Here is a 15,480-nt window from a genome sequence, read left to right on the forward strand (position 1 = left end):
AAAACGAAGATCATGGCATCTGGTCCCATCACTTCATGACAAATAGATGGGGAAACAGTGGAAACAGTGTCAGACTTTATTTTCTTGGCCTCCAAAATCACTGCAAATGGTGACTGCAGCCATGAAATTAAAAGACGCTTACTCCTTGGAAGGAAAGTTATGACCAACCTAGATAGCATATTCAAAAGCAGAGACATTGCTTTGCCGACTAAGGTCCATCTAGTCAAGGCTATGGTTTTTCCAGTGGCCATGTGTGGATGTGAGGTTGGACTGTGAAGAAAGCTGAGCGCTGAAGAATTGATGCTTTTGAACTGTGGTGTTGGAGAAGACTCTTGAGAGTCCCTTGGACTGCAAGGAGATCCAACCAGTCCATTCTGAAGGAGATCAGCCCTGGGATTTCTTTGGAGGGAATGATGCTAAAGCTGAAACTCCAGTACTTTGGCCACCTCACGCGAAGAGTTGACTCCTTGGAAAAGACTGATGCTGGGAGGGATTGGGGGCAGGAGGAGAAGGGGACGACAGAGGATGAGATGGCTGGATGGCATCACTGACTCTATGGACATGAGTTTGAGTGAACTCCGGGAGTTGCTGGTGGACAGGGAGGCCTGACGTGCTGCGATTCATGGGGTCGCAAAGAGTCGGACACGACTGAGCGACTGCACTGAACTGAACTGAACTGAACAATATAGTATGTCCTACATATTAGTGTTTGTGTCTCTTTCTTCAGCAAAAGATGTGTGTATTTTTGACATTAATAAATACTGTAGTATTATTTTCCCTAAATGGAATAATTCAGTCTCTTACTGGCAACATATGAGAATATCTATTTTCCCAGATCCTGACCAGCATTAGGTGTTATACCTTGGTATTTAAAATTTTCCATCTAATGCATTTTTGAAAATTATGTCTCATTGATGTTTTAATTTACACTTCCCTGATTGCTAGTGAGATTAGACACACTTTCCTTTGTCTAAAAGATATTTGCACTCTTATTTACCATCTTTTTATATCCATTACATATGTGAAAAAGTTCTATTTTTTAAATCTTCTTTATCTTGACCTTGACTTTTGCTAGATTTAAAAAATATGTCCTTTTAAATATGTTTTTTTTTTTTTTCTTTATGGTTTCTGGGTTTTTGTTTTAAAAGTCCCCTCTTTTTTTTTGTTATAAAGTTCTCCTTTTCCAAAATTAGGTATTTTAATTTTTTCTATTTGTCATTTTCTTAATATTTACTTTAAAATTATTCATAGCATTTAAATAGTCAGATCCTACAACTTAAAAATCCCTGAATGCCTCCCTTTATTTCAAACAGTAACATGGGAATTTCAGACTTGATGGCAATATTGCAAAAGACTTCTTTGAAATGATGACACTAAGCCCATTAGCAGTTAGCATTTGTTAATAAAAGCTTATCTGACCCAACCTGCAAGGGCTCTTGTAACGCTATACAAAAAGGGCCAGTTTCCTGAAACTATCTCTTTGTAGTTTAAATCACAAGTCCTCAGCAATTAATATTAGTTAATTGCTATATTATTAATTAATTAAATAATCCTCAGCTAATCCATTTAGTGCTTTACAGTTTGCAGGGGAATTTGATATTTATAATGGAAGTGCTTGTATGAGGCTTGGCAAACTGTGAAATGACACTCAAATGAGAGGGAGGATAGGAGCAATCAGGAGGTAAAGTGATTTAATCACATTCACCCCGGGAAGGGTGGCTAGAGACCTTCATCCCAGGTTTCCTGACTCAGAGTCACTTTCCCCTTGAGCAAAATCTCCAAGTAACTTGTGAGTTTCCTGTGGCAGTAAATGATGTTTTGATCATTTATAACAAAGAGCAGATTTGGGCAGCAGAGCTGGGAGAAAGGGAAGAAAAAGCATCTATTTACTGCCATTTCTAAATTATGCTAAACAAATACATGGTTTTTGAAAACTGCAAAGGAGAAGAACATTGTCAGAAGTGGAATAAGATAACTCCCTGCATCCACTCTAGCCACTGACAATGTCGCACAGAGAGAGGTTACCTTGCCTAGGCCAAGAAACGCCCCAGTGCAACATGGTCCCTTCGTGCCACTTTGGACGCAGATATGAGCACAAACCTTGGCACCCAATTGCATTTCCATTGAACTGTACTGCACGCTCCACTGCCGGCTCCACGGGTGGCTGCTGTCAACAGCATGGACATAGCTGGCCCATAGTTCTCTGCCTCATTCAGGACTGAGCTGGGCTCAGGAGACACCTGAGTTAATGCTCTCATTATTCATCTCTGGAGGAAATCCAGCCACCGCAAACACAAGGACACACAGCAACAGACTCCGAATAATAACAATATGCAAATTCGTTTTGGAAGCAAATCCTGGTCTCACTGAACAGGAACTGGAGAAACCAGAGGGGACCTAATGAAAATCAGGCAGCGAGCTTGGAAATCATGGCAAGCATCACAGTGCTGGCTTTCTCCTAGCTGGTTGGTTGTCATAGAAACCCGTGTGTGTAGCGTTTCTGAGTACGTTAGCTCAAAGAGAATGCTTATATTATCTTACTGCAGAATTGTTGGGCGAAGTAGAATTATTCAGCTCAGTTAAATAAATATTTGCTGAGGTCCTACTATGCGAAGGCCACAGGGGATACATAGATGAATATGTAGTCCCATCTTTGAACCTCCTGACTTGGAGAGGAGACCTGACAAGAAAACATAGCTCTAGTGGAATGGGATCTGTGCACTAACACGGGAGGAAACAGAGACTGGAACAATTAATTCTTCCTGCGAGTGTTAAGGACTTATGGACTGGAGATATTTCAGCAGGGCTTTATGTATAGGAATAGAAAGAGTTGGCTAGTAGAAAACGGGGGTGAATATCCTAGGGAATAGCTCAAGCAAAGACAGGAAAGCTTGGCAGGTTATGCAAGATGCTAAGTTTGATAAACAAATTCAGCTTTATGACTTCATAAGTCTGCAGAATTATAGCCAAGTACTATTGACCCAGACTTCACCACTTCCAAATGTGTTACCATCCTCTTAAGCAAAGTTGAAATGGACATGAACTAAAGGAGTTTGCTATGCAAGAAAATAAAGGAATTTGTAAGGAAGGATGTTTCTCTTCTCTTTAGGACAAAAGCTGCTTTCAAGCACTTTCAGAGAACATTTTCACCCACAGAAAAGGCTTTAGTCACATGAACCTTTTGGTTGTTGTTGATTTTCATACTTAATAAGTCAGTGATTGTGGGCAAGTTACTTTAACATTTTTAAGCCCCTGTTTTTTGTTTTATTGTTTTTGTTTTTAGTTATATGTACACCGGAGGTAACAGCATTTTCATCATAGGATTATTTTGAGGATTAAAAAAATCAAGCAACATATTCCAAGTGCCTAAAATAACGCTTGGCCCTTGGTGACTGAATAAAGTTTTAAGCTATTTAAAAACAATAATTTGAGTCATTTGCTATACTATTATTTCTCCTATGAAGCCTTGGAAGTCTGAATGAATCTTTGATATGCAAAATAAATCAGTATCATGTTTTTGTAGAGCTTGAAGGGAACCTGAAAATGATCCAATTCATTGTTGTCTGTTGACAAAGGAAACAGCTTATAAGGTGAAATGTGTTAGTTACATAGGGGTACCTGACTGGTTAGTGAGTAAGCTTGACCCACCACTCAGGAATCCTGACTGAATCCAGCAGTCTTGCTACCAAACCACATTCTCACTGTCATCCATAATTAAATGAATGCGCCAACAGGTAAGCCTCAGGAAGTCACCTTAGGCCAATGAATCTGTGCCCAACAGTAATATCACTTCTTCCACTCAATTGGCCCAAATGATTGAAGTTTAGCTTTTCAAGCAAAACTGAAATAAATAATAAATTGTTCTACATAAATATTAATATCAAACTTAGCAAACTCATTATGTTCTCTCAAGAGGAAAGTTGCATAATTGTGTGTAATTCTTGTCTAAGCCTGGTGACATTTATAACATTAAACATTATCAACAAAACAGACAAAAATAATTTAATATCTAAAGAGAAGTTTTATTATATTTGAATTATGGTAAGCGGTATGATAAGCTAAATTATGGTGTTTAAGTACTGGTGACAGTATTTAGACCTCTTCTACTTAGAGGTATCTGAGTAACTGACATCCATACACAGCCTTCCAGGAGGCTCCGGTTGGTCTGGCATTGCACTCGCCTCTGGCTGGTGGCCTAAGAGACAGATGACTCTGTGGTCTGGCTGGTGGCCTAAGAGTCAGTTTAGATGACTCTGTGGATCACATCCTCTCTCACCTCTGTTTTCTCATCCCTGAGTTATCCTAGGAGATGCTTCCTCCACTTCTCCAGGCTGCTTCCATTCTCTCCACTTTGTCAGGGTTGTATCTCAATGAATCCCACTTCAAGTGAATTTGTTCAGCTGATGTACTCAGAAAAGTATTTTGTTTTGTTTCTTTAATTACAGCTTTCTTATTAATCATCAACTCTCATCAAACTCATACTATAGTAATGAGTACTATCCGAAGTGATGAGTAAAATAAGCATAAAGTAGCTTAAAATAGCCGTATAAAATAGATACTGTTCTTACCTCCGCCTTTAGATGAGAAAAAGGGAGTTAAACAGGCTGAATAACTCAAAAGTGGTAGCACCAGAATTCCAAATAGAGCAGTACGACTCCAGTCTGCAGAATTATCCAATATGAAAATCCACCAGTTCATGGAAGAGGTGATGGTTGTTTCACGTGCAATCAAAATACAACCTAAATATTCAGAGGCTCTTACAATGGAAACCCCTTACAGATCAAATTCAGCTTTGCTTTTTACACACAGAGCAACAGAGACACAGAGAAGGGGAGTAACCTGTTTGTGGTGTCATTGGTTTTCTTCAGTCTAATCATGCATCTTCCAGAAATGAAGTCTCAGCTCCTTAGCTTTAGCCGGTGAAACTGGCTGTGCATCATTTTTCCTGGGATTGAAATAGTTTAGCTAATGAGCATACTTGCTGCTCTGAATAGGGAGTTGAGTGAGGTAGGGGTTGAAACAGGAAAGTAGGAGCTTGGAAAGTAGATGAGTCTTTCCCAGAGTCAGTTTGACTGTGGCAGCAGGTCCAGCATTTACTGTATTGAGATCAGGTGGTTTTCAGGATATGGATTATCTAATATTTAAATGCTGACTTTAAATTTACAGCAATCAGTGAAGCTGCACAACCTCGTGGAGGATCACAACAAAGTCCAGGTCAAGATCACTGTAAAAGGCAAAGGTAAGTGATGTGTTTTGCTTTCATCAGCATCCTGGTATTTGGAGTGGAGTTGGTCTCATTTGTTTTGATGATTAGTCAAGGAGGAAGTCTTTTTTGATTATACTGAGCACTGGGGCTGGGTAAGGCAAACAAGTCATCACAGATTGAAAATTTAAGGCAGCAAGGTCATAAGAATGCTGACTTGTACCTACAGGATACTGAGAGTGAGCCCCTTGTTGAATTCTGTACCTTAGGTGCCTGGCATGCCTCACCCTGATCCCAGCCCTGATTGAACTCTTTCTACTCAATGTCTGGTTTATTTCAAATCCCCTCTGTACTCCATATTTCACTCATTGAGATGTTACTGGGTAAGCCTTCTTAAGGCTTTTTGATTTGCTAACTAACCATCTCAAACAGACCCAGCAGCATATATTTGTATCTGTTATATGGAAACCAGACTTGTATAAGGCTTATGGATGGCTGGATGGACAGTGGGCATTTGCTCTGAGTTACCTGGGCTGAGGTGACCACGGCTCTCAGCAAGAAGTGAGGAGCTGCACTCCAGAGCAGTGGAAGTTGTCTGGAGTGTTTACATGGGCCCCGATCCAAGTACTGAGTGTGCTACAGGGGGTCAGGAACCCAGCTAAAGGATATAAGCAGACACAAAGGGGCACTCGTCCATGGACAATGCCCTTAAGGGTCTCCTGTGGACAGAGTGCTGTCCCAGGTACTAGGATCAAGATGGGATCTTATTGCTGAGCAAATCCTTTCCTAAGACCCAGACACCAATTCCCTAATCCTAGTTTCCTGGGAATCTGCAGTTGAGTGTAAAGAGGCTGGAGCAGGTGAACATGCAGGGTAGTTCTTGATCAGAAAGTTGATAAGAGCTCTCAGCTGTTTTTATTGTTAGGTAAAAACATGAAACATTCATCTGATCATGAAAATGTTCTCTTATATAGGTTTGCAAGAGCTGGAATCCCGTCTCTTGGTTCCTGGAGATGTTCTTATTCTTCCAGGAAAGCTTTCATTGCCTTGCGATGCTGTTCTGATTGATGGAAGTTGTGTGGTGAATGAAGGCATGCTCACAGGTAGGCAGTTGTCATGGAGCTTCCTCTTTCCTTCCAACAACCAGGCCAAGTGAGCAAAGCAGATCAGCATACACTTACCTGCTTTATGGACAAAACTTAGTGACTGAACAACAGCAACAAAGGTATTGAGAGATAGATGGGGAAGACACATCCCGACTATTCATGTGAATGAAAACAATATATGTAGATAAGGAAGATTTAAAAACATAAGAATGAAAACCACAATACACATGAAACTAGAAGAAAAGACTGATACAACTTGGAATTAATTAGTTACCCATGAGAGAGAGGAATAAGATGCTCTGAGTTCAAAGGTGGGTGAGAGGACCATACTGTTTGATGCACAATCTCTTTATAAATATGAGGTGAAGGTGAGGTGAAGTCGCTCAGTCGTGTCCGACTCTTTGCGACCCCGTGGACTGTAACCTGCTAGGCTTCTCCGTCCATGGGATTCTCCAGGCAAGAATACTGGAGTGGATTGCCATTTCCTTCTCCAGGGGATCTTCCTGACCCAGGGATCAAACCCGGGTCTCCCGCATTGGAGGCAGACGCTTTAACCTCTGAGCCACCAGGGAAGGATGGTTTATACACCTGTTAGAACAAAACACAGACAAAAACTGTCACCTCACAATTGACAGGGCATAGAGATTTTATCCAGCCCTGTATTCTGTAGATGGAAAACTGAGCCCCAGTTTTCAGTGGGAGAAAGATTGAGTTGGGTCTTCCAGAAAGGCAGTAAAACAGTTCTGTTCTTTAGAATCGTGTTTCCAGTTGATCTTACTGAGCATAAAATTGGTTTTCTAGTTATGGCTTGAACTGTCCTTGTCCTCATTTGTACTTTGTACAGTCCATTTGAATTTGTGTAATTAGTAAGGCACTATCTGTAACATATTCTTTAAGCCAAAAAGAAGAAAATACACAGGGCATCTTAATAAAAGAAGAAAAAAACCATACGGAATCACAAAAAAAGAAATTATTGGTCTTTTGTGTTTACGGTTGGTGTGTTTTTCTGTTTCCAAATAGTGTAAAGACAAGGAAAAGAAAAAACACATGCACAAAACTTTTTAACATCACCTAAACATAAAGAGAGTCATTCTCTAATCCTTAAATTGTTCAACAGAAGCGTATTAAAGCTCATTAAAGATGAGCCTGCTTAATTTGAAACTGAGACAAGAAAATGTAGTAAATATAAATATGTGCAGTGTAATTACAAAATATCCCAATGTGTTAAGATCAAACTGCCTTGCAATGGTAGTGATGAGGACTTGCATACTGATCATATCTCTCATCCAGAATGTCGCCACAGTATCTCAAGTACAAGCCTCACACTCAAGAAAACCGTGCTCTTCACTCAGAGGCAATGACTATCTCTCATTCCCAATAGCCTGACGACCAAGAACAGTGTCTCTGAAGGCAAGAGAGCGTGGCAGTGAGAATAGAGAGGGGACGGCACAGCTGGGTTTACTCCCCTGGGTCTACTGACCTGGAGGACCTTGCTTGCCTGATTCTTAGGAAAGCTCAGAAAGTCCCAGAGAAGCAGCAAAGGCAAAAATGCCACCTTTTAACAAAGGTGCAAAGTTGACCTAAAATGACCTCAAATGGTCAGTGGCTTTTCTGAGGGCCTGTTTCAGGAAAAACAAAGGCATCAGCATTAATATCTATGTAGCCTAAATACTGAGAAAGTCAACTTTAAAGATAATCACAAAATAGAAATATATCCCTCTCTTTCTCATTAATTTCTTAAAATAGACCTCAGTACCAGCATGCTTTGAATATTTTATTACATAGCTTGACTAGATCTTCCCATTCACTATGTATTCCTGGGAAGGATCCTGATGGAGTAATTAGATTAAGGTTAGATTCCTGAAACTGCAACTGTATTTCTTGAGTATGTATTTGAGTCACAAATGTGACTCAGGTAATAATCCCCCATGTGCAAAAATAGTCCTTTACATATACAGAAGTCTTTATGTAAGAAGAGTAGCAATATTCCTAGCATCTGTATAGCAATTTATACTTTCATAAACAACTTTTATATCTCACTTCATTGTAGCATAAAACAAATTAGACTAGACACTATTATAATACCCAATTTACAGATAGGGAGACTGAGGTGAAGAGACTAGGGCTGCTCAGCTAATGAGTGAATTGTCGGAGTTGGAGGTGGATTGGCTTCCAGGCATGAGGAACCATAGGAGTGAAGACAATGATTCGAGGAGGGGTCCAGCTACTGTTTTTATGTTTTGTGTCTCCTTGCCTTTTCCTTTCTCAGGATTAGTCCCATTTATAGCACCATGCGCATTGCAAAATTTTCCTTAGCATCATCTTAACCCCATCCTCTCGTCATAAACTCCACTATGCAAAAAGCTCAACTTTATTTTATACCTACACTTCATTTTAATTTCAGCTTCAAATTTGGCCATTCTTGAAAGTGTGTAGTGTGAAGCATCTGATATAAGTCAGGTATCCCAGCAGTTAGCAGGACCTCCCCAGCAGTTAGCAGGAGCCCTGCCGCCACGCCCCCATTCTAGTCTGGCTACAGAAGTTGTGCCAGGTACTGGGGAGAGGCCTCTGGTCTAGGACACACTCCTCTCTGTGGTTGCCTCTCATGCCACTCAGAGCTCAGGGAACATCAGGGACCTATCTACCAGGAAATGAGGCAGACCCCAGTGATGTTTCCTCTCAGTTTCCACAAACTTATAGAATGTTTCTATGTCCTATTTGGTTCGGGCCCCTTCTCTCATAGACATACAGTATCCAAGCTCTCTTTAGACTTTCTTCCAATTCCTCTCCTTGGATTTTTATTTGGCTAGAAACGTAGTAAAAGAAAGGCAAGATGAGCGGAAAAGCTTTGTTCTTACTCTCAGATGGTCTCTAAAATTTATGGTAAATTTATGAGTGACTTCTGAAACTCAAAAGCCAGTTCCTTGCTCTTTTCTTGTGCCTCCTGAGACAGTGATCCCCTTCAAGATTTAGCTCTTCCCAAAGGGTCCAGAGAAAAAAGGGAGTACCGTGGGGAGAAATGTTTTCCTGGTAGCAATAGCTAATTTTTCTTAGCTCTCATAAGTATTAGGTGTTATGCTAGCATTTTACACATGTTTTTTCATTCAATCCACAAGTCTGTAAAGTGAGAGAATCTGAGGTCCAGAGAGAGTAATTTATTTGCCTAAGGTTACACAGCTTGAAAGTGATAGAGCTGAAATTAGAATTCATTTGTTTATTCATTCATTCATTCATTCCACAAATGTTTATTAGCCCCCACTATGGAGCAGACGCCCTACTAGGTGCTGGGGAGATAGCAGTGAACAGGCAGACTTCTTCCCTCGTGGAGCGGACTCTACTGGGAGGACAGAAAACATGAAGGCAGATAAATGACACAAATTCCCAATAACAGCAAGTTCTATGAAGAAAATAAAATACTTAAACCCAGACATTCCATCCCCAGAGCCTACTCTTGCAGCTGCTGTCCCTCGTTCTCTCAGGGATAATTATGAGGGGGAGGGGTGACTTTCTCTCTGCCACAATCCCTCGCCCTCCTCTGCTCATCAGAATTACTGATCTATCTGAATCGTATGTGCAGAATCATGTAGTGATCTGAGCTGGACACAGGAATTCCCCTAAGGTTATTTCATATTTATATCCTGTCAGACAAGCTTGTAGTCAGTGGGCAGATCAGATCTTCTCCTCTCTTCCCGTTTTCCTTTCTTCTCTCTCACTCCTGTCTTTCTTTCATTTATTCACTCATTCATCCATTTATTAAATCAAGTTTCAGAGATGCCTGCTATGTGCCGGTACTGCACTGTGTGCTAGAATCAACAAGAGAAATGAGAAAAGGTCCCTGCCCTCAAGTAGCTTATAATCTGATGGTCCCAGAAGTGTAAATAAACAAGGACCTGACCTTTCAAAGCACTGTCACCATGTGGAGACATCTGGCTCATTGTGGACAAAGGAGGGAGTTTCAGCTTCACAGCAGCCTGCATCTTCGGGTCTCAGAAGCCAAGTAAACAGTTGGCTGTGAGTGTCTTTCCTTCTGAAACCCTCTCCAGCCTACATAGATATCCAAACTTTTGTTTGGAGAATCCATACTTTCCTGGGATCCCTGGGAAAATGCTGAATATAAAAATTTTAAATGTCAAAGTCCTTGTCCTCTGATATTACCTAGATCACGAGAAAGAACCTAAACTTGTATAACTATAATCAGTACAACTGTATTTCCAAGTAGGAAATGTAACATTATCTTGCTAATTGAATAGCAAAAATCTGATGACAGTTTCAACTGATTCTAGTGCTTTTTAAATCTATGAGCCCAGAAGTGTTATTGGCATTTTTATTTTGTCTCTGAAGCTTATTCTTTTTGAACTCCCAGCTGATTTTCTTTGTATCTGAAATATCTGGTTGTACAACCATTAGGGAAAGTCGAGGAAGAATACTGGCAAAGAATGGGAATCAGTAATAGAATACATCCCTGGCCTAGTTTAGCTGAAGTCTGTGTAGGGTAGTAACAGCCATGGGTGCTCAGATGGTGGTGGCTCTGACAACCTAGCAGGAGAGTTTGAGGATTATGAGTAACAGCAGTTGAAAAGGTTGAAGGATTTTTGAGAAAAGAATGAGATAATAAAAGGGACCTCTGTTAGGATTCATCTGGAAATGGTTTGGGAAGACTGAAAGGGGGGACTGGAGGGGAGGAACAGTTAGGAGAATGGGAGATAAGAGAAAATAGATATATTAGTCTCTGACCCAGTTCCTGGCACAGGGCTCTTGAAACACTTGTAAATTCCTACTTGATAAAAGCACTAGGAGCATCTCTTGCTCTAATGAGGCTGCTGTTGGTATATACCTGGATGGCTCCTGGATGGGGGCTGGTCCCCAGAAAGACCAAACCATGATTAGAAACTTGGAATTTTCAACCTCAACCCCCATTCTCTATAGAGGGAAGAAAGGCTGCAAATGGAGTTGATAATTAATCACATCTACATGAGGAAGCTTCCATAAAATCCTAATAGTATGGGGTTCAAAGAGCTTCCAGGTGAATGAGCACACCCACATACCAGGAATATGATGCACCCCAACTCCAGGGGGACAGAAGTTCCTGTATTCAGAACTTTCCCAGACCGTTCCCCAGGTATCCCTTCACCTGGTTGTCCATCTGTATCCTTTATAATACTCTTTAATAAACAGCTAAATGTAAGTAAGTATTTCCCTGAATTCTGTGAGCCACTTTATAAAATTAACTGAATCCAAGGAAGGGATCATGGGAACCTCAGATTTATGGGTCATGTTTGAGAAGCACAGATGACAAACTGGATTTGCAACTGACATCTGAATGGGGTGGGGACAGTCTTATAGGACCGAGCCCTTAACCTGTGGAATGTGACACTATCTCCAGATAGATGGTATCAAAATTGAATTTAATTGAGTTAAATTATAGGACAATCAGCTGATGTCACAGAATTGCATGTTGTGGAGGAAAAAAACCCTACACCTCTGGTGTCAGAAGCTTTGTGAATATGGTAGTAGGCGCGAGACTAAAGACAAAACACATAAGGAAGTACTGGGGATTTTCCTAATTCAGGACTTCACAGCTGAGATGTTTATTTATAAAAAAGATTGATTAGTTCCATTGTGACCTCAAATTACCCAGAGGACATGCTTGCACTTCAGAGAACTAAACAAATCACAGCTAATCCATTGTTAATGCAATTACCAAGAACCAGACAATGATTGCCATTTAAGCCACTGGGACCCAGATGCAAGAGTCCAAGAATGACACTCAGAGGAAGGTGTGTTAGGACTTGGAAAATCGTTCTGTGAAAAGGCAGACTGTGGAAAGAGGAGGAATCAAAATGGTTCTGAGACTGTAAATCTGTGACTCAGCAACAAGGTAAGACTATAAGAGAAACAGGAAGTTAAAGAGGAGATTTAGGGCTAAAGATACTGATACAGATTTTAGAAACGGTGAGTTCCAGAGGCTCGTAGAATATCCAGGTTGGGATGAACAGCCAACAACTGAGATGCACCAAACAAGGGCCCAGGAGAGAGGAAAGATGGAGCTAGGCATTACTGGTACATCCTTCTAGACATGCTAATTAATGGAAGTATAGCTGAGGTCATCCAGAAAGGGGAAGAGGAAACAGAGGTCCTATCTTGTTACATTAATTTCTCTTTCACTGCAAGATCCAAAAAAGATCATGAAGAATATTTTTTTTCCTTTGAGATTTGAGATGTAAGTAACATACAACACTGTATAAATGTAAGGTGTATAGCGTGACTTGGCTTACATCATGAAATGATTACAAGTTCAGTGGACATCCATCATCTCACAAAAAATAAATAAATAAAAAATTAAAGAAATAAAAAAAATTTCTTATGATGAGAACCCTTAGGATTTATTCTCACAACACATTTCATATATAGCATGTGGCAGTACTGGTCATATTCAGTGTTAGTCATATTTCTCATGTTTACATTACATCCCTACTATTTATTTATCTTATTGAGAAGTTGGTACCTTTTGACAGTCTTCATCTGTTTCCCTCTCCTTCCACCCCAGCATGAAGAGTGCTGAGAATATTGTACAGATTTCCGGCATGCATCATTTCTCACCCATCTCTGTACTTCCAGGGCTGCTTTTCTCTACCCCAAACTCGACATCCAAACACCCTCAACTGCCATTGATACCCAGAGCACACCATGCCCTTTCTCTTAGATCTCCTAAGCACACTCTCCCCTCCTCCTGAAGCTAACGGAGCTTATTGCCTTTCAACTGTCACCTATTACTTGCACGCAAAATCTTTCCTGATTTTCCTTTTGGGTTGGATCTTCAGATCACCTGGTTCTGCTATCATAATATTTACCACACTGTGTTTTAATGAATTATTTACCGATATTTACGGGTCTGGCTTCCTGAGCTTTAGGAGGTCAGAATTTCTGTCTTATCCATGATTATGTGGCCAGCATCTAGAGCAATGCCTGGTATGGAATAAGTACTTAGATATATTTGCCAAATCAATGGATGAATGGATAGATAAACAAGTGAATAAGAGGCAAGTACAATAACTATACACGTGCTTTGTAGCTTCTTTATGCCCAGAATAAGTGGCAACTACTTTCTCTAAAACGGGATGCTTTTTAAATAAAAAACAGTAAACCATACTGGCCATGTATGGGAAAGATAGCCAAATCTTAAACAAATATTTGAAATATAATCAAGTATACCACTGCTTGCATCACTAACATCCTTAAGAATAGTCATCTGACTGAACAAACAGATTAACTGTGGTTTCTATCCTTTCTTGAAACTGGTGAATACCAGCTCTAAATTACTACCCAAGTTCACGCAAAATCAACAAAATACCATCTTCTTTAGGAGAAAGTATACCTGTTATAAAGACACCATTGCCCCATGCGGAGAACACCACAGCCTGGAAATCCCACAGCTTGGAAGATTATCGGAAACATGTCCTTTTCTGTGGAACAGAAGTTATTCAGGTCAAGACCTCTGGGCAGGGGCCAGTAAGAGCAGTCGTTTTGCAAACAGGTCAGTAGATTCCATTTTTTGTAAACATGGTCCATGATTAGAGGTGGGGGAGCTGGATTAGGGAAATCTTCTTTACAATTATGGAGTTTGTCACATTCTGGTTTCCAGTGCTGCTAAGTCGCCTCAGTCGTGTCCGACTCTGCGATCCCATAGACGGCAGCCCACCAGGCTCCCCCATCCCTGGGATTCTCCAGGCAAGAACACTGGAGTGGGTTGCCATTTCCTTCTTCAGTACATGAAAGTGAAAAGTGAAAGCGAAGTCGCTCAGTCGTGCCCGACTCCCAGCGACCCCATGGACTGCAGCCCACCAGGCTCCCTGGTCCATGGGATTCTCCAGGCAAGAGCACTGGAGTGGGGTGCCATTGCCTTTGTTGCTGCTATTTCCAACTGAACTGTTCATTGTGAATACTGTTGTTTGTGATAAAGTACATACGGGGATGAAGCACACCTCCTCAAAGGCAAAACTGTGTTCTTGGTTTTACTCTGTGTCCATAGACTTCTTCTCTTTTCACTCTGTACTTCCTCTGAGTGATTACCAAATAAATTGTTTCAACCATGATCACTTAAGAAATTTTTCTTTTCAAAGAGTCATATGACAGGCTGTTATCTCAAGGTTTTTACTGGACGCCTTCAGCAGGTCCAAAGATGCTTCAAATTCAAGGCATCTACAAGGGGGCTCATCCTCCTCTAGTGCCTCTTTCTGTAGACATCATCACCAATCTAGCAAGTTTCTTCATATTGTCTTTACTCCTCATTTTCTCTCCTACCAAATAAGGCACCACATCCTACAGATTCTGCAAATACCTCCTGCATCCTGTCTCCCTCTGAACTGAAGCTATCACATCGTGTCTAAATTATTACAGAAGAAATATTTATTTGAAAGTATCACTTTAACTTTCACCTTAAATATTGTTTTTTTATGCTTTGCTTAATTTTTCTCTAACCTATTCCTCAATTTGTCACCAAGTCTCACTTCAAAAACATAGTTTGGAGCAATTAATAAATACCATGCTCAAGAATGTTTCAAGACTACCCATATTAGTCCCACTCTTTCACATAACATTACATGATCAATACCTTCCATGATCTGGTCTCAGCTCTCTGTATTTACTCATGACCTGTGTTTCTGCCACCTCGTATATTTATAGACCCAAAATATATCTTGCATTTGATATCTCTATGCTTTAGTTTAGTCCATGATTCAACTGTTCTACCTAGTTTTTTAATCAAAAATATCAAGGTTTGAGGGATTTTTATGCTCAAAGTAGTCAGTGGGCATGAGAATATCCTTCAAGCTGCTGCCTAAGAAAAAGCTCATGGGTGGAGATCATGGAAACTGCTGATCTGAGCTTGTAAAACGCTAAAGCAACAGGTTAGAGAAAATTTGGCTGTTTTCCTTCAAAGTCTACAAAGTCATATTTCAGGAGAGCAGATGTTCATCAAGAAGTGGGATTAAAGCATGCTTTATACTTACAATATTGATTCATGTCTGGAATATATAGTAGCCAATTTTTTGCCAGTACTTTAGAAGTGAATGAGTATCTACTAAGTGCTATTCATAGAGGGCTAAAGAAAAGCAAACGTGAGATACTCTTTGCCCGCAAAGAAGATTATGATCTGATACAAGAGACAAATGC

General features: G+C 40.4%; 1 protein-coding gene across 1 annotated transcript in view; it reads left to right on the plus strand.

Moving 5' to 3' along the window:
• The window catches only part of ATP13A5 (ATPase 13A5), a 142,193-nt gene that overhangs the window by 58,588 nt on the left and 68,125 nt on the right, over positions 1-15,480 (plus strand). Inside the window, exons 8-10 of the mRNA XM_069593402.1 lie at positions 5,167-5,239; positions 6,178-6,306; positions 13,673-13,843. Coding sequence (XP_069449503.1) covers positions 5,167-5,239; positions 6,178-6,306; positions 13,673-13,843 — 373 coding nt within the window. The remainder of the gene's footprint in view (positions 1-5,166; positions 5,240-6,177; positions 6,307-13,672; positions 13,844-15,480) is intronic.

Source organism: Ovis canadensis, chromosome 1 (assembly GCF_042477335.2).
Source record: "Ovis canadensis isolate MfBH-ARS-UI-01 breed Bighorn chromosome 1, ARS-UI_OviCan_v2, whole genome shotgun sequence".
Taxonomy (NCBI): Eukaryota; Metazoa; Chordata; class Mammalia; order Artiodactyla; family Bovidae; genus Ovis; species Ovis canadensis.